The 20,385-nt window shown below is 40.7% G+C and overlaps 1 protein-coding gene across 12 annotated transcripts in view; it reads left to right on the top strand.

Moving 5' to 3' along the window:
* The first annotated feature begins 1,553 nt into the window (after positions 1 to 1,553).
* The window catches only part of PTPRM (protein tyrosine phosphatase receptor type M), a 690,156-nt gene continuing 671,324 nt past the window's right edge, over positions 1,554 to 20,385 (top strand). For 3 of the 12 annotated variants that reach the window (XM_034762639.1, XM_034762643.1, XM_034762637.1), the window contains exon 1: positions 1,556 to 1,913. In XM_034762639.1, coding sequence (XP_034618530.1) covers positions 1,766 to 1,913 — 148 coding nt within the window. In that variant the 5' untranslated portion in view covers positions 1,556 to 1,765. Of the gene's footprint in view, positions 1,914 to 20,385 lie in introns of all 12 variants that reach the window. The other 9 variants (XM_034762644.1, XM_034762642.1, XM_034762640.1 and 6 more) reach the window with 4 other exon arrangements.

Below are 20,385 nucleotides of genomic sequence, written 5' to 3'. Positions count from 1 at the left end.
AGTGAAATCAAGTCTAAGTGTGAGTAAAATTATACATATATGTTTGCTGGCTAAACCTTTGTGGCATTTTTTTTTTACTTTTTAATGCTTAACCATGGAACCTTAAAGAATCTGTGTGAATTTAAATTTGGCACATTTAAATTTTGTATAAAAATAAAGCTTCTATAAAAACTAGGACCAATAAACATGTTTCCACAATAAAAAAAAATTTAAAAACATTTGTATTTAATCAAACATCTCCTGTGCAATGTTTGAAACCTAAATAATACATCAGGGAAAGTGAAACTGACTATAAACAAAATAACCAGATTTTCATTGTCAAAGCTGAGAGATATGCAAGAAATAGAGAATGAATACTGACTGGTAAATTGAATTTTAAAAATTATTTCACTTTTAATAGTACCCAATCTTGCAAACACTTAAGCAAGCACATGCTTAATTTTACTCTCATCCGTAGTCACACTGAAGTTAATAGAAGAACAGGAGTACTTGTGGCACCTTAGAGACTAACAAATTTATTAGAGCATAAGCTTTCGTGGACTACAGCCCACTTCTATGAAACTTAGCTCCTAGGGGCAAGAAAGGTCTTTTTGTGCTGTGTTTTGTACAGCATCGCTCATGATGCTGGTCCATGACTAGGGTTCCTAGGTGCGATGGTCATTTAAATATTAATAATAATACCCACTAAAGTAAAGCAGCAGCAGAAATGGTTGTAGGATTAGAGTTTTAGCAGCAGCCTACATTTAAAAAAATGTTTACAGCCTGGCATTTTAGTACATTAAAACATATTTAAGACATTTTAATTTCTTTTTGAGAAGGACTCTTTGCTGGCATTCATATTTGCAGTTTTCCTATTTTTACATAAAAATGAGTGGCCTGGAACCACTTTTTCCTGTGCCAGGATCTCCGTTTTAAAAAAAACCCCACTAGTTGTGGTCGCTTCCCCCCCCCCGCCCCGAGCTTTTGGTGCCTCGGAATAACACCGGGCCAGTGCATGTGGGAAGGTGGAGACTGGCTCAGCTGTCAAAGGGCCAGAGCTTCAAAGAAACTGCGCAGCACGGCAAGGGAGTGCGGATTAACTACCGTGTGGGATGTGTCCCCGGCTCGTGGTGTGTTACGCTGTATTAATCATTCGCATCTGTCTTCCGCTGGGGCGTTAAGAGGAACGAACCTCTCCGCACTTTTCCCTGGACGGGGCCGCGGCTGCCCTGGCGAGTGGCAGCCGAGATGCGAGTTAACGAGGGTTTGGGGCCGTGCTGAACCGCGGGCTTCCCAATCCCCCAGCTGAGGAGAACTTTTCAAGCCTTCCTGCCGGGCACCCAGGCGCACAGCGCCCAACCCGGCTTTGGGGAAGGGGGAAACCCCCCCGCGTTTTCCTCTCCCCCCTGCAGCCGCTCAGCTCGCCGCCCAGCCCCGGAGCTGCAGCCCGGGCGGCACTCGCCCTCTAGCGGGGGCCAGGCGGCGACGGCGGCGGTGCTGGCGGCTGGGCGTGACTTCGGCGCTGTCTTTAGCCCGCCTGCCGGGGGCACCGCGAGGCAGAGAGGGAGGCGAGCGAAGCGCTGGGCGCCGAGGCTGGGGCTGCGCAACAGGACGGAGAGCGGCGGGCTGGAGGAGGCGGGGACGGGACTCCTAGGCGAGGGCAGCGGCAGGACGGGGAGGCGGCTCTGCAACCCCCCCTTCCCCCGAAACAGGAAAACAGCGCCCCAGAGCCAGCCCCTCCCCGCCGCCGCACCCCGCCCGACTCCAGCCTGTCCCCGGGAGCCGGATGGGTGGGAGTGGGGCGCCTGCGAGCGCCCAGCGGCTTTGCACCTCGCGGAGCCGCGCGCGGAGCGGGGGAGACATGGGGAAAGTTGGAACTTGCCTGCTGACTTGGGCTGGACTTTTGCTGGCAGCTGGAGCGGAGCCCTTCACAGGTAAGAGGAGCCTCCCCTTGCGACCCCCTCCCCCTCAGCGTCCCGCTGGCTGGGAGGCTGCGGTAGGGAGCTGGTTTGCCCGCGGGGTGTGAGCCTAGGAGCGGTGGTGGACGCGAGCCCAGCCCCGGGAACCAAGAGAGGTGGAGGAGGGGAGCTCAGCGCCGACCGGTCCCGTTAGACCGGCCGCTTCGTGCCCCGGTGGAGGACAGAGAGGGGAAGGCGCTGAGTTGTTTGGAGTCAAGCGGGACGGAGCCCCCGCGGCGCACCGCACCTAGAGGCGCAGGGGAGCAGAGTCGCGGGCTCGCGGGGGGAGGGTTTACATTATTTTATTACTGGGGGATCTTCTTTTCCTTGGAGTCTCTCCAAGTTTCCTGCGGCCCGGACTTACTTGGAGGCGGAGGGGGGTGAGCAGAGTGCAAACGGGCTGTGTCTCTTCCTGGGCACATCCTGGCCGGGCACGAGTGCTACAAGGTGACAAGCAAGGGTGCAGCACGCTGCGCTTAGCGGAATGCTGGCAGCCGGCTGGGCTGGGGCCGGGCCGGGAGAGAGGCGGGCAGGGCTTGCTTGTGGAGTGGGTTGGAGTTGGAATGGAGAGCCGAGCAGTCGCTGAAAATTTGGGAGAAAGAGAACTTTTGGTTTCCACCAGGCAGGTCTGAGAGCCGCCCCCTACCTCCAGAAAACAACGGATAGACGGGCAATAGCAGCTTCCCAGCAGCGCGCTCCCCCAGCCCCCTCCGATCGCTCTTCTTCCTTCTCTCCCATCAGTTTGTCCCGTCATCAAAGCTGAAGCTTCATTATTATTAACTCTAAAAATTAGCACTACGTTTAAGTGCGATTGTGCAGTGACAGCGGTTGATCAGTCTAAAAAGCAGGGGACGGCCCCTTTTAAAAACACAGAAGAGTCTTCAGCCTATATTGAAAACCCTAGGAAAGGGGGAAAACTGCGTGTCCTAGACATTCTAGGTTTTTACACACACGGTGCAGCTCCAGAAAATAACTCCTACAGATGCATGCCCTTTTTTGTTTTTAATTGCAATTTTAGGTTTACCCTTCAACATCATTGGTCTGTGTTTTTTCCTCACTCATCCATAACAAAATCCATCATATATTTTAAAATGTGTATTAAAGAAACCTATAATTCTGGGGGGAAAGTTGGGTTGTGAAACAGTTTTGTAGATTTATTTAGCACAAATGAGTAACATCAGTTTTCTTTTTTTCTTTTTTTTTTTTAACTTGAAATTAGTGCAGCTAAGACATCTGGCCTTCACTTCATGCTAAATGTGCTTTCTGGTGGGGAGTAGTACTCTCTGCTTGACTTATTTCTGAGGTTGCTGGGTGGTTCGTATTTTGTATGTTACATGTTGCTTGCATGCAGCCCATAGTACAGCCAAGTTTTGTGCTTAAAGGATTTTTTAAAAATAAACTTATTCTGGTTCAGTGATACATTTCCAGGACACTATATATTCAGGCTGTTTTTTCTCAAATTTCTTTTGAACATTTGCAGATAAGCCGGAGGGTTCATTAGTGGGGGGGGGGAGAGAAATGTTCCTGAGGATTGCTTTAGGAGGATATCTCTTCCAGTAATCTTGTTAGGATGAGGCTATCCTCAGCAGTGAGTTGTAGAACTGAACTCATGTATATTAGTGCTATAACTCCATTAATGATGGAAATGTAGTGTTCGGACTTCATAGAATCATAGAAGTGTAGGACTGGAAGGGACCTCAAGAGGTCCAGTCCAGCTCCCTGAGCTGAGACAGGACCAAGTAAATGTTGACAACAAGTCTTTCTTTATTAAGATAACTCCATAATGTGCTCCATACCTGCATGGGCTTATTACAGTTTGTTTAAAGTTAAACTAGGGCAGCTATCCTTTTGTTGGATTTTTAATTTAGTTGAATGCAAGGATGTGTTAATACTTGCATTAGGGTCAAAATTTAAGTGCTGTTCATCTTGCTTCAGTACAGTCCTGCCTTCGTCTTATTATTGTTGCTCTTGGTTATAGTATTAGTTTACATTACCACATGCTAAGAAGAAGATTGTGATGTGGAACGCAAACTATTCAGAAATGTCTTTATGTTGCTTTAATGTCCTATGTATAGATGAACTGGCTGGGTTTTGGAGTGTTGCATGAAACTTTTTTTTTTTTAAGCTTAATGGGCCAGTGGATATAACTGAACACAGAATTTGGCCTACTCTATATGATTATTTTTTGTGTCTATGTAAAGGTAATGCATTAATTACCATACACTTACTAAGAACAAAACTGATGATTTTTTCCATTGTGATATACTGCACCATAAAAAGTGTCTGGGCGTTATTTTTGCTCTTTGTATGCCCTGGGAAAAAATGGTTGCTGTTATTTTTGTTAAAAGCTTGATGCATCAGTCCCATTGATGATACATTACAGTACAGTTTGTCTATGAGTTGTGTAGTTGCCTATCTCCTGGCACAAAAGTGAACTATGTGGTCACGTTATTAAAAAACCAAAGCAACAATCTTTTAAGCAAAGAATAGCAATGGACTGGAAAAGTAATCTTTGTTAGTTATTCTTTCATCTTTATTTTTGTACTGACTTATTTGTACAGAAGTTTGTTCTTATGTCTTCTTCAGTGTTCATCTTCTTATCTGGGAACTAATCGCCAGGAAAAAGCAAATCTTTTTGTTATTTAAAGTCTTGAAGCTTTCAAGTAATCTTCTGAAATTAGCTTAACAGTTAATAAAAATGGGGTTTTCTGTGGCGGTCTTAATTGATGAATCTGAAATTCTAGGTTCATCAATTCAAGATGGAAATGATCGTAAGAACTAAAACTCAGGAAACAATAATGAAGATATCTGATTTAAAAAGAAAACATTGGTTATTTGGAGCAGTTAAAAACAAACAAACAACCTAGGATTGTTATTCAAAAGCATGATGTAAATGGTGTATTAGTCCTTACAGTAGTCTTTTTTTTTTTTTTTTTTTTTTGAGAAGCACTTTAATTTTTAAAATAATTACTTCCCTTAATAATTTAACAGGGTTTTCTTCTTCATTTTAGTTTGACTGTGTATTTAATGGCCCTATAAGAATATTGTTTTTTCTAGTCTGAGTAATCTACCAAAGAGACGAAAAAAGAAATACTGTGAATTCAAATTAGGATTTCATATAAACCACAATAATCCTACCTCTCGGTGTTTACAAACTTTTGTAATTTTAGAAATCAAACTATTTCTGAAAATGATATAGGTCAAACAAAAATATGATGCAAGCTGTAGAGTTACAAAGGATGTTGTAAGCCTAAATGTCACCTTTTATATAAAATGAAAGGTCTAGACATCATGAGCTCTGTCAAATATAAAAATGCTTAACTGAAATTGAAGGTAGAGACATGTAATAGAATTCAAAATCTATGCATTTTTATAAAAGCATCACGTTTCTCATAAACTTAAATACACACATCCTTCTAAAATTGGTGCTTTTTGCTTATAACCCAAGCTTGTCCTAGAGAGAGGCCTATTATTAGATTGTACAGGTTTTTTGTTATTGTTGTAGAAATTGACTGTAAAGTTGTATGTCAACTAATTTTTTACCCATAATTGTTTTTTCACCTCTGTCTGATGAGTCCAACTGCAATTTTAAACAACAACAACAAGAAGTCTGGCTGAAAGGTGCGTGTAAGTAGGTCAGGGGTAACTTATTTGGTGCCAGTACTAACACTGGTTATGAGGAAAATAACTTGAAATAAAGTGCCTTACAAAAATTGGAAATTATTGCCTTGCATATCACATTTTCATTTCTTTGGGCAGGGACTACGTAAATAGGAATCTCATTTTTTTTCACAATAAAATCTGCAACAACACACAGTAATCAGCACTTTTATAAGGCAACAGTTGACTCACTGGGCTTTAAACTTCATAGGGATAGTACTGATGTTTGGTCACTGAAAAGAAGGAAGTTATACTCAGATCCATAGGTGCTCTCTTAGCTGAAATGAAAATTCTGGTACAGTGAAATATGTAGATGTTGATAGAACATTAACCTGATTTAAGTTTGTTTTTTGCTTTCGTAAATCAGGCCAGGCCTACACTTGGAAGGCTTTACTAGTATACTAGACCTGTACAGCGCTTCTGCTTTGGATGCAGCTTACACTGGCAAAATTGCACTTCTGCCAGTATAACTTATTCTAGTCCAGTGCCCACCTACCCCTCTTCCCATTCCTTAGAGGTGAAATAAGCTATACCAGCAAAAGTGTAGTTCTATCAGTATAACCGTGTCTACACTAGGGGTTTCTGCTAGTTCAGCTATGTCATTCAAAGATCACGTCTCACTACCTACACCCTGGCCAACACAGCTATGCCTGCAAAGGTTTGTAGCGTAGACCAGGCCTCAGTAAACCAAACCAAAGCCATTGCAATCTAAGGTCCTGCTGCTGTTATCATTTACACATGTGACTCCTGAGTTATCTCATTGATTTCAATGTGGCTACTCATGTGAGTAAAGTTGCAAATGTATGTAAAAATTTGATGGATCAGGCCTTAAGTGCATAATTATTTAAAAAAAAAATTGAAATCATAAACAACTGATCTCGAGTGATATAAACACATCTTTTGCTTCCCTGTAAACTGAAACAATGCTTGTGATGTTTCATATTAAATAATTATTTAGGTATTAAGCTTTAATGTTTTATGTGAAAGAGGTATTTCTACAAAAATAGTGTTCATATTTTTCTAACCATTATTGCTATTCTGACCTTGTGCGCCTATCATAAGTTAATAATAAAACCACATCAGTCTAAGTTTTTTGTGTTACTTATTAAAAATTAAAGCTTTTCTATTAAGTCATTGATTAAGATGGTGGTATTATTATGATAATAAATGGGAGAAAGTATACCTTACAGGATATTACAAGGAGGTTATGACACTGAAAAATTCCTACAATGTCTCTTTGGTCTCACAATTGAATCATCAGAATCCATGGGAACAAAAATTACAGTTTCTTGAAACAATCTAGCAGGATATAATATTTTTGAAAATAGTATTTTTTTAATGCTCATGGAAGCTGCTGGATTGACAGCAATAGGGACTGAATCCTCTGTCTACCCACAGAATATGTGCAGGGTGAATTGAGTAAACTTCTTCACACCTCTTCCAAGTCAGGGTCAAATTACATTACTGGGATGTATTGAAGGTAGTTCATTTTCCATGCGTATTCAGTCCTCATCGGGGATAATGGATAAGTGTGCCAACCAGTTGTGATGCGTGCACCTGCCCTGCTCACTAGAAATTGGACTGAGACAGTCAGCTCACTTCACATAAACCACTGAGCACGCTTCTGAAGATAACTGGCATGGATTTGATTCCATGGACCGGATCTAAAGCCTATTGAAGTCAGTGGGATCAGGGCCCATAAACCAGTCCTCTAAATCACTTGTAATTTTATATTAATGAATCATTTGAGAGAGGTGTGTTTTTTTTTTTTTTTTTTTTTTTAATTTAGGGGCTATTTTCCAAAATACTCATTTGATGTTTTAATAATCTTGCCTTGGGTAATGACAAACATCTAGAACTATGAGACTTCCTAAATGTGACATTAGCACTAAACAGTTTAAAAGATACACCTCTACCCCTGTATAACGAGACCCGATATAACACGAATTCGGATAGAACGTGGTAAAGTAGTGCTCCGGGGGGGCGGGGCTGCGCACTCTGGTGGATCAAAGCAAGTTCGATATAATGCGGTTTCACCTATAACAGGGTAAGATTTTTTTTGGCTCCCGAGGACAGCTCTATATCAAGATAGAGGTGTATATAGCTTTGAAAATTCTATCCATGGTAAGCTATTTGTGTACTGTTATAATAAAATTAAACCTTGATTTTTTTTTTTTTTTTTTTTTCTTTTTCAGTTCACTGATAGTGTAACCTTACCAATGCAAATGTTAAGGACAAAATCTTTCTGACAAGTTTGGATTCCTTTTTAAAAATAATTCATGTTAATAATAATAATTCGACTGTTTTACTTCTCCCACCCCATTATTTTCAGTTTTTCCCCGCTCCCTTTTCTGATTTCACCCATGCAAAATTACTGGTGGTTTTTAGTTGTAGTGTTTTGCCTGCTGTGATCTGTTGCTGATCACTAGGTGTAGCTGCATCTCTAAATCCACTTTCTCCAAGCAAAGAAAGATGAAGGATTGTAAACTGGGTTTTCTGAGCTAGCTCGAAGTGTAGAATACAGTGTCTTTGTAACCATATAAAACTCTGATTTGACAGAAATTTGCTAGCACAGGTTTGAGGTTAAACAGGTTAGCTGTTGGTTAATTTTGCAAAAAGGCAGCTTTCTTGGAGTATGTTCTAGTGATATTCAGCATTTGTTTCAACAGAAAGCAGAGAATGGGAAATGAATATGCCTGTGTAGTAAATGCAGTGCCTATAATCAGATTACAAAAAAGTGCTAATATTTGCTAGTGGCTTAAATGTAGAAGTAGTAACTGACAAGAATGTCTTACATGTATGCCAGGGAAGTATTGTAAGGTTACATTTTATGCCTCTGGATAGATTCATAAATCCATCTTCAATAACAGTTTAAGTATTTGCTCAAAGTTACTTTTTAAAAAAAAAAAAAAAAAAAAAGGTTGATGTCCTGACAATTGAATTCTAAATTGATTTTGGAATGGCTGTGGGGTGAATATTGAGTGTTGTATGGGGTTTTAGTCATGTGAGTTCCATTAAGTTTACTAAGAATCACATGGGTAAATCCCTGCCTGTACTGTGCTACAAAAAATGTAGAGAGAAATATGTATATTTTTTCTCCTGTCTATGTAAAGGATTATTTATTGACATTTCTAAGGCTAATAGTAGAGCAAATCCAAAAGAATATTTAAGAGCTTTAAGGAACTTGAGTATCTGTTAGCTGCAGGGAATCGGAAATAGTGTCTGTTACTCTGCAGTGACCCTTTGCAAATTAAGGAGTGATGTCCTGGTTTACTGAGACAAAATAATGGTCATGTTAAAGGGGAGTTCTACAGACAGTAGAATTAGAGTTATGAGGTTGGGGGGGAGGGGGGAAATGTGAGATTTCCAGAGCTTTGTTAAGGAATTGGTGAGATCCACTGAGGGGGAGGGGAGGGAGTGTATAAAAGATCTCTTATATCAGGGGTAGGCAACCTATGGCATGTGTGCCGAAGGCGGCATGCGAGCTGATTTTCAGTGGCACTCACACTGCCCACGTCCTGGACACCAGTCCAGGGGGCTCTGCATTTTAATTTTAAATGAAGCTTCTTAAACATTGTAAAAACCTTATTTACTTTACATAACAACAATAGTTTAGTTATATATTATAGATTTATAGAAAGAGACCTTCTAAAAACGTTAAAATGTATTACTGGCACGCGAAACCTTAAATTAGAGTGAATAAATGAAGACTCAGCACACCACTTCTGAAAGGTTGCCGAACCGTCTTTTATATAAAAGTATTAAATAACAGCTAGAAAACATGCCTTGAAATGTTTTTATTATACTTTTTACATATTTTTATTTTCTTAATTTTGTACAGGCCTTGTCTTTTTCTTAGTATATAAAATAGTCTTGAGGATTAGTCAAAACTTTGTTTTGTAACAGCTTTACATAGTAGCAGTTGGTTGTTTTTTTTGCATGTGGCATTGTGTGATAATGTTAATGATTAATGTGTAGAAAGCCATGAAAACAATGTCCTCCTTAAGAGCCTTATTTTCTGCACACATTTGGACTCTGTTTCTGAACTTGGGTGTCCTAATATGCAGCACCACAAGCTGTAGCTACCTGAGGTATTTTTTTCTGCAGTATGCAGCTATTCTTATTATAACTATCCTTTATGACATTCTTTTGTAAGGCAATAGCATGACATGTATTTTTGCTTTCAACTAAGTAATATCTAATTACTTGTTTCATCACCCTAGCCATCTATTTCGGTGTAATTTCTCCTACCAATTGCTTTATCTCTTAATGTACTCCTATATGAAATATAATACATATGGTTATTATTTATGAGCAATTTGTACCATATTTATTAAGAGGGAGACTTCCTACGGGACTTGTGCTTCTAAAGTCCTTAGATGCTTTGGAAAATGTCCCTAAATTACTAATTAATATAATTCTTTCCATTTATTAAAAAAAATGGAGAGAATGGATTTGACTTTAAAGACCTTTTGAAACTTTGTGCTGTAACTATACTTACATAGATTCCTTATTTATAATAACCATTTGCAGTCATGCTGATTTTAGGGTAAAATTCTACCCTTTAAATAAAAATAGGAAAAAGTCGGAGAGTTTCAGCGTACTTATGCACCCCAAGAGAATAACGGAATTTATAAAGTATTCTGCCCTGTGATATTTATCATGGATCTGGTCTTGTGTATCAGCCAGTGGTAAATAATGAAGAGGCTAGGTCACTGACTCAGAGCGATCCAGATCGTTTGGTAAACTGAGCGCAAGCAAACAATATATGTTTTAATATGGCTAAATGTTAGGGACAAAGAATGTAGGCCATACTTGCAGGATGGGGGATTTTATCCTGGGAAGCAGTGACTCTGAAAAAGATTTGGGGGTTGTGCTGGATAATCATCTGACCATGAACTCCCAGTGTGATGCTGGGACCAAAAGATGTTATCTTGGGATGCATAAACAGGGGAATCTTGACTGGAGTAGAGAGGATATTTTATCCTATATTTGGCATTGGTGTGATCATTACTGGAATTATCGGTTCTGGTATCCACAATTCAAGAAGGGTATTTATAAATTGGAGAGGGTTCAGAGAAGAGCCACGAGAATGATTAACGGATTAGAAAACATGTCTCACAGTGAGAGACCCAAGGAGCTCAATCTAAATAGCTTAACAAAGAGAAAGTTAAGGGGTGACTTGATTACAGCAAGGATTTGGAGCAATCAAATTTTTGAATTGCTCTGCTCTGGCTCCACTCCAGCTCCGGGCAAAAACCTACTGGTCCGTGCTCCAGCTCTGGGCTCTGCTCCAAAGCCCTGGATTACAGTCCATAAGTATCTACATGGGGAACAAATATTTAATAATGGGCACTTCAGTCTAGCAGAGAAAGGTAAAACATGATCCAGTGGATCTGGAAGTTGAAGCTAGACAAATTCAGACTCCACATAAGGTGTGAATTATTAATGATGAGAGTAATTAACCATTTACCAAGGATTGTGGTGGATTTTTCTTCACTGACCATTTTTTTTAATCAAGATTGGATGGTTTTCTAAAAAGATGTTCTAGGAATTATTTTGGGGGAAGTTCTAAGGCCTGTGCTATACAGGAGGTCAGACTAGATCAGGGGTCGGAAACGTTCAGCACGCGGCTCGCTAGGGTAAGCACCCTAGCGGGCTGGGCCAGTTTATTTACCTGCTGACACGGCAGGTTTGGCCGATCGCGGCCCCCACTCGCCGCGGTTCGCCGTCCCGGGCCAATGGGGGCGGCGGGAAGCGGCGCGGGCCGAGGGATGTGCTGGCCGCTGCTTCCCACTGCCCCCATTGGCCCGGGATGGCGAACCGCAGCCAGTGGGGGCCGCGATCAGCCGAACCTGCCGTGTCAGCAGGTAAATAAACTGGCCCGGCCCGCTAGGGTGCTTACCCTGGTGAGCCGCATGCCGAACGTTGCCGACCCCTGGACTAGATAATCACAATGGTTCCTTCTGGCCTTAGAATCTGATTGGCTTTGACTGAATAATTAATTTCAATTTCTAATACAATAATATTTCTATACTTTATAAATCATTGTAATCCATACCCTGGTTTAGAGACCCAGGTCTTCTAGAAACAGTGCCTGGTTCATGTTTTCCCTTAAGTCAATATTTTGCATTTCCCTTGATATAGCTGAAAGCATTTTGGGTTTTTTGGAATTTTTTTGGTGGTGGTTTTACTTGTTTAAGTCATCCATCTGAACATCTAAGTGAGCTGATCCCTATAAATTATTCTACTGTGGTTTGTATTCGTTTGTTATCACAAAATAAACCCACAATCACTAATTTCAGACGATTGTATGAATACATCTTAGAGTTTTGGTGTAAACCATTATCTTAAGATCAAACCGGCTGTTTTTCAGGATTTACCATATGGAAAAAAGATATTCAATACTGGAGAAAGGCAGAATGCTGGCTGATGATGATTTAAATGCAGAAGTTGATGCCATCTCGTCAAGATACATACTGTCCTCCATCTGCATTAGTACTCCCACTGATGTCAGTGGGAGTTCTTTAAGTGGGCTCAGGGCAGCATGCTACTCTCAGATGCGTGGCTGCTTCCAATTTTAATGAAGTGCAGTTCAGAGCTGATAGCACAATTTGGTGGCAAACTTAAGAAGTATGGAATATTATAAAGGTTGATAGGCCACTTTTTATATCTGGTTGCAATGTCCGTTCCATCCTCTTACCTGCAGCTTTGCTTCATTCCAAAATACAGATTTCAATATTACCCATTTCCTCCTCTGTCCTCTGACACATTAAAAATAAAATAAATTTAAAAAGGCCAGAAGCACAACACTCACCAGCAACTCTACAGTCTGTTTATAGAGTGCTTGCGAAATAGAGAGAAAATATTTGTGCAAGGTTATTTCTTTCACCTTGGACTTGCGGGGTGTGTGTGTGTGTGTGTGTGTACGTACGTATATGTATAATTTAAATTATGGTTACCTTGATGTTACCATCAAAATAAACACAAAAATACAGTATTAAAAAGTTTTTTTTTTTTTTTTTTTTTTTTTACTAGAGGTGTTTTTTTTGGAAATTTGAAGTGCTGCATGATAAATTATATAATCCCTCTTGTTTTATAGTTTAAGATATAATGTGAAATCCTGGCTCCATAAAGACAATGGGAGTTTGGCTATTGGCTTCAGTGGGTCCAGGATTTCTCAGAATTCTTAAGCAATCCTAGAAATTTTGTACTTATGTATGGGGAAATAGGAAATAGAAGAAGGACAGACTGACTCTGACGTATGTAGGAACTAAAATATTCAGTAGATACCCTCTAACATTTGAGAATTAATCTAGTTCTTTTTCCCCTTTGCCTATGTTAAGGCTGCTTCCCCACTCTGAACTTTAAGGTACAAATGTGGGGGCCTGCATGAAAACTTCTAAGCTTAACTACCAGCTTAGCTTTGGTCCACTGCCACCATTCCCAAAAAGCTAATTCCCTTCTCAAGGCTACCCAGGGAAACTTTTTGCCAATTTCCTGGTGAATACAGATTCAAACCCCTTGGATCTTAAAGCAGGGAGAAATGAACCATTTCCCTTCCTTCTCCCACCAACTCCTGTGAATACAGTTCCAACCCCCCTGGGATCTTAAAACAAGGAGAAATTAACCATCCCCCCTCCTTCCTTTCACCAACTCCTGGTGAATACAGATTTAACCCCCTTTTATTTAAAAACAAGGAAAAATCAATTAGGTTCTTAAAAAGAAGGCTTTTAATTAAAGAAAAGGGTAAAATTATTTCTGTAAAATCAGTATGGAAAATAACTTTACAGGGTAATTAAACTTAAAGAGCTTAGAGGACCTTCCTCTAGCCTTAGGTTTAAAGTACAGCAAACAGAGATAAACACTCTAGTAAAAGGTACATTTACAAGTTGAGAAAACAAAGGAAAACTAACACACCTTGCCTGGCTATTTACTTACAAGTTTGAAATAGGAGAGACTTGTTTAAAAAGATGTGGACATCTGGATTGATGTCTGGTTCCTCTCAGTTCCAAGAGCGAACGACTCCCAAACAAAGAGCACAAACAAAAGCCTTCCCCCCCGCCCCCCAAAATTTGAAAGTATCTTGTCCCCTTATTGGCCCTTTGGGTCAGATGCCAGCCAGGTTACCTGAGCTTCTTAACCATTTCCAGGGAAAAGGATTTTGGAGTTTCTGGCCAGGAGGGATTTTATAGTACTGTACACAGGACAGCTGTTACACCCTTCCCTTTATAGTTATGACAGCCTACTTACTGTTTTTTTTTTTTCCAGTAGATTTCAGAAAAAAAGGGGCTTTCAGCTGTCCCATTTGAACTGCATTTTCCCTTTGACTTCTCCTTCAGCAGTGGTTACTAAAACACAAGCCAGCCTTTCATTACAGAAGATGGATTTAATGGTGTCTTCTAAGGATAACTGTAAGGCAGGGGTAGTCAAATTTTTTGTTGTCAAGGTTCAAATTTCTTCATCAAGGTCCAGACTCCAGGGGAAATAATAATAATTAATAGAAACAATAATGGTAACAATAAGTAAATAGAGTTCAGGGTCCATTCAACAGTAGTTGGTGGTCAGGATTTGGCCTGCAGTCCTCTTATTGACTAATCCTGCTGTAAGGAGTTCTGCTGTTGATGCCCCTTTTTATGTATCTCAAGAATATCCTCTCTGTGGCATGCATTCTTTTCAGCACTGTCCCAGAAGACAAAACACAAGGTTGCTTGCACTTTTAAAACTATTGGTTAGGGAGGTTCCTGCTAATGGTTAACAAGCAGGTCCGCCCCGATGTCTTTTTAAATTAACAAACAAAAAATGAGCAAGTATTTATTTAAAAATGAAAAGTTGAAAACAAGAAGTTTAGTGCCATAAATTGTATGATACGACTGTACTCTGTTTATGGGGACAGTATAGGACATGGATTGAGGATGGCATACAAGGTCCCTGAGAGGTTTCATTTGTTTTTACTTTCAATACTGTCATTGAGCGTTGCATATGTATACCTAGGGCAATAAAGGCTTTATGTAGATTAGGCCGACGTTTTCAGTTTTGGATTTTGAAGACGTTAGTCCTTGCTTTGATTTACACTACGGTGTCTTTAAGAAAAGGTAAGTCCTTTAAAATAAATATACTGTACATTGAAACATCCTGAGGTCTAGAAGCAGTGGTGGATTAGCCAATTTGGGACCCCTGGAAAAATGGGTGCCTCTGTGTCCCGACCTACTCCACTTGCCTGCCTGGTGCTCCTGCCAGGGAGCGGGGCTGGGGCATGAGGGCTTCCCCTACTGTGCCCGCCCAGTGCTCCTGCCAGGGAACGGGAAGCCTCCACATCCCGACTCCACTCCCCGGCAGGAGTGCCGGGCCGCAGGGGTGGGGCAAACCCTGCACGCTGACCCCATTTCCCTGGCAGGAGTGCTGGCGGAGTGCGGACTGTAGGTGGAAGGGGTGGGGTGGGGCCCCCACTTGGCCCGGACCAGGGCCCTAGAAACCCCTAATCTGCCTCTATCTAGAAGCCCAGGACTAATAGAAGTGTGATCTGGGTGAGTAATATATTGGCTTTCCTGCCTGCTAGACAAGGGCAATAGGGGAGACTAGGGCAGACTGTCTTGACATCAGGCACAGCAGTATTTAGTGGGCCAGTCAGAGAGAATAGTGGCTGTTGGGGCTGAGAAGGATTCTCCATCACTTTCTTCACATTGCCATTCCTTATCTTCAGGTAAATCTCTGCTAATTCCTGCTAATTCCTTTGTAATAGGACTTCCATCATTTACACTTTGCGCCTCAATTTCTTCTGCACTGGGATGATCACTACTGTCTGAATTAACTTCCAGAATTAAACTAAACTGAATAAAGGCCACTTTAATTCTGATTTAAGTGTTCCTCACACCAGGGTTTAATGCAGTTTAACCAGTCCACTTCAAATTCACACCTTTAATTCAGATTCATTTTCCTGGATGTCTCTGTATAGACAAGCACTGCGTTTTATTTTGAAAAACTTTTTCATTTGTTTCTAAGTCTGAAAAGATGAGGGCATCTACAAACTTCTTCTGGTGCTCACTCTGAGCTATTTTGGAGGTGTCAGCCATGTCTGCTGCATTACTTGTTAGGTCAGAACACTGAAGGCAATGGCCTAAAACTATTATTTGCTTGTCAATCATTGCCTGGAACACATTGCAGAAACTGAGTCAGTAGCGGATGGAGCCTGAGTTAGGGATGTTGTTAAGGAGATTGACACAGGCATATTTGTTGATACATTGTGTGATGGGTTGGATCACAGAAACCCCTTGTGAACTGCCAGCTGATGTGCTGAGACTACCTCTGAGCCCGTTTTCCTTGGCACCTTGAGACTTCAGTACCCTGCCTGGTTGGAGCCAGACATACTAGCCTGCTACAAACACAGACCCAACTCTGAGGGGGGAGGGATAGCTCAGTGGTTTGGGCATTGGCCTGCTAAACCCAGGGTTGTGAGTTCAGTCCTCAAGGGGGCCACTTAGGGATTTGGGGCAAAATCAGTACTTGGTCCTGCTAGTGAAGGCAGGGGGTTGGACTCAATGACCTTTCAAGGTCCCTTCTAGTTCTATGAGATAGGTGTAGATAGGTGCATCCCCCAAAAGCTGCAGGCTTAACTGAAAACAGCTTAAGAAGTGTTCCTGTCTCCAACGCTCAGATGCCAAGCTCCCAATGGGGCCCAAATCCCAAATAAATCCGTTCTACCCTGTATAAATTGTTTGCCCTTTGTAACACTGATAGAGAGAGATGTCCAGCTGTTTGCCCCCTCCCTCCCCCAGGTATTAATACATACTCTGGGTTAATTAATAAGTAAAAAGTGATTTTATTAAATATAAAAGTAGGATTTAAGTGGTTTCAAGTGATAACAGACAGAACAGAGTGAATTACCAAGCAAAATAAAATAAAACATGCAAGTCTAAACCTAATACAGTAAGAAAATGATTACAGATGAAATCTCACCCTCAGAGATGTTCCAATAAGTTTCTTTTACAGACTAGCCTCCTTCTAGTCTGGGTCCAGCAATCACTCAAACTCCTGTGGTTACTGTGCTTTGTTCTGGTTTCTTTCAGGTATCCTTTGGGGGTGGAGAGGTTACCTTTTGAGCCAGCTGAAGACAAAATGGAGGGGTCTCCCAGGGGGCTTAAGTAAACTTTCTTTTGTGGGTGGAGACCCTCTCCTCTCTCTCTCTCTCTCTCTCTCTCTCTCTCTGCAAGCTGGAGTTTTGGAGTCACGTGGGCAAGTCACATGTCCATGCATGACTCAGAACTTTACAGGTGGCAGCCATTGTTCACATGCTTCCTTGAACGCCTCCAGGTAGACTTCTTATGTGGATTGGAGTCTTCCAAGGTTCCATTGTCCATTAAGTGTTTCTTGATTGGCCACTTAACTTGCAAATTCCTTTCTTAAGAAGCTGACCAAATGCCTTACTAAGGCTACTTAAAATCAAACAAGTACACAGCCAATATTCATAACTTCGAATATAAAAATGATACATGCATGCAGTATATTCAGTATATCCTAACCTTTGCAGAGATATGTTGCATGGCATATGTAGGTTAAAACATATTCCAGTTATGTCATATATACATTCATAAGCATATTTCCATAAAGCATTATGGAGCTCAGTGTCACACATTATATTTTAAGACGGGTTTAAATCACCATTGTGACTGAAGCCTCTTGATGTTTGAGGCTTTTTAAAAACTAGGAAGTACTCTTCTGGAACTCACAGCAGTAAAATTTAATCCCGGCCCTTATGTCTCTGAATTTGAAGGAGTACAGATTTCTGGATCTTCAGTGGCAAAGCTACAGAAAAATCAGATCTATATACGTTAAGCTGTCATTAAACAAATGGATGCCAGATTCACCAGAAACCCCCATTCTTGTGATTTCAATGCTTTGACTCGACATAGTGGTCTAGCAACAAAAGAAAGAATTGACCATTATAGCAATCTACTACAGCACTGTACAGTGGTTTTGTGGGGGGTGGAGCGAGGGTTGCTTCTAAAAGTGTGCTTTAATACCATCTAATCCCCAGCAAATAACATGTACATTTAACATAGCTGTTAGCCAGCAGGCCATCTTTTAAGAATCTACTGTGTAAATGCCAAGTTGTGTGCAGCTCAGTGTGTTTCCTATCTCCCCTAGCTCCCATTCCCTCAGTCTGTTCCCTTCTGATCTTTGCCACTGTGCAGCAAGTCATTTGTGCTGCTTCCTCCTTCTCAAGCTTGTTTGAATGTGAGTCAAGATAGCAATGAAAATAGAAGAGGCAATCCCCTATGCCTTCAGTGCTGGTGCTCTGAGCTACATTTAGCCTCTGGCAAATGGGAGGAACTGCAGGAAGGCTGTAAAGGTGTCACATCCTTCTGAGTGTGAGAGTCCAGTGACTGCAGGAACGCCTGACAGTACCGCCAAGTAAGTGATACTTGGTTACCCTAGTATCCCTAGTGAAAATAATGTTCTATCGAGTAATACCACAGTGATACAGCATGGTTTTTCTACTGTGAACTTAAATCAAAACAAAACAAGCACATGCAAGGATCTGATGCAGGTGCAAGACCGTATTCTTATTCTTTATTATTCCCCTATAAACGAGGGGCTCTAGTCCTAGACCAGGATCCCGTTGTGCTAGTTCTTTTAATTGCTTGAAAGGAACACAGCCCAAGTGAACACTGAAACCCACCAGCAGGCAGCACTAGTGGAGCACTAGACTATTTACTGTAATGTATGACACAATCTATGGACATTATTGGTAGGGATGCATTTTATTATTATTTTCACTTGAACGTGAAATAAACTGACATACTGACAATCGACTGACGTGCAAACTCAAGATTGGTGGTAGTGGCATTTTTAATGGATACTAAAGCAAGCACAAAACTAAGCACATAAGACTCGAGTGAGAGTCAGACACACTATAAAGAGAATAAAACAATGAGGAATGCTCACAATAATTCTAAACAAAGCATGTGTAATGCAGAAAAATATCTCTAGACAATCACAGCAACAATACTATTTCATTCTAACAAACTTGTGAGGATGATAACACAGCCTGAAAATTGGGACAGCTACATTTTTTGGACATCCACATTTGGAGTCTTAGCTGCCTGGGAACCAAGTGATCAATATTTTCCACCCTTCTCAATCTGCATTGAAAATTCAGTCAGAATTGATTTCTGAGGACTAAAGTGGTGTTAAGTAATATCTGTCTTTGGTAGAGGTGGCCATTGTGGGCTCTATAAAATGGGATTTTTAATGTAACTTTATTTTTTCACAGAGAGGCTGGTGAAAAATCTAAGGTGGACATACCTACTACTTACTTTTGAAAATGTATAATAAATTTTATATACAGACAATTAAAAAATTGTTACTTAGTTTTTATTTATGTATTTATTTTTGCAATATTACAATTGGATTTCTTTTAAGGCTAAAACCTCTTAGGTTACTTTGGTCTGTGTTAGTAGTATGCCTTTTTAAAACTGATTGTTACGTCCGTTAGTAATACATTCCATATTGCTGTTTAATTTGAAAGAGACCTTTTTACAATATGTATTTTGGCCAGTTCAAGCCGTTGCTTTGATAGATGGCCTTGGGAGTTTCCAGTTTCCATGCAGTATAATCCAAACTGTTAATGTTTCCCATCATTAAATGGTAAGTAGAGTAACAGGAGGAAAATATTGCTTCACAATATTCTTTAATTGTAAAGATATTCATATCTGCCTGTGCAATAGAGGGAGCAATCTATTGCAGCGTTCAAGCTTACGCTCCTTTTTGAGAGCAGAAGATTTCCTCTTAATCCTCATATTGGCTGGTGTTTCTCTGGAATTGTCTTTGCTGGAGTGTTAATGGACTGGTTAATTTGTGAGCTATATTACTAATTGTATTAAGGGTCTAAACCTTATTAAGCCTTTGTGTAGAATTAGATCACAGAGCTTTGGGAAGTTGAATACTGATTGGTCGAAGAATGGTGGAAAAAATTAGCAAGCTTCTTTACTCTAATCAATGTAACAGCTAAGAAGGAACAACCACAACATAGAAACACTGTCTTATTTTCTTAATTGAGTAATTATAATGTAGATCTCGCTCAATCTTTTTTTTTGGGGAGTAGGAATGGGGTTTAAACTGTATGGAAAGGGGTGGGGAAATGAGACTACTATCCCTGAGGCGACACGATGTTAGTGTCAGTCTACACTGAAAAGATGCTATGTAAAAAGTGGCACCTTGTGTGTATTCAAGTTTCACTTTAATGATGAGGAAAATTTACTACCATATTTCCTGTAGAGGTGGCACAGCTCTGAGAGAGCTAACTGAATTCTTTTGTTGGCTCACACATTACTGACAGAATTGTAAATTCCAGTTGCAGGGAGACTTGGAATTATTTTCAAACTGAACCCTGTTACCTGTGCCACCCCACAGAAAGCAAAAGGCTTTTCTGCATTTAATTGAGGGCAAATTTTTGAATACAGAAGTGTTGCACAGATGTCACTTGGGCAGTATTTGACCTGCAGAAGCTTTGGGCTTGTCCACATACACATGCACACACTTTGTGCAACTTTATATATATGATTGTTCACTGCCCTACTGTGTATGCAGTTACATCAGTAGAAAGGTGCTTATACTGGTATCACTTGTACCTGGAAGGGAAGGGAAATAATGTATATTGGTATATGGCACCTTTATACCAATACAGTAACTCCTCACTTCACGTCATCCTGGTTAACGTTGTTTCGTCATTATGTCACTGATCTATTAGAGAACATACTAATTTAAAGTTCTGCAATGTTTGCTTATA

The sequence above is a fragment of the Trachemys scripta genome, chromosome 2, assembly GCF_013100865.1.
Source record: "Trachemys scripta elegans isolate TJP31775 chromosome 2, CAS_Tse_1.0, whole genome shotgun sequence".
Classification (NCBI taxonomy): Eukaryota; Metazoa; Chordata; order Testudines; family Emydidae; genus Trachemys; species Trachemys scripta.
This window is presented reverse-complemented; position numbering and strand designations above follow the sequence as displayed.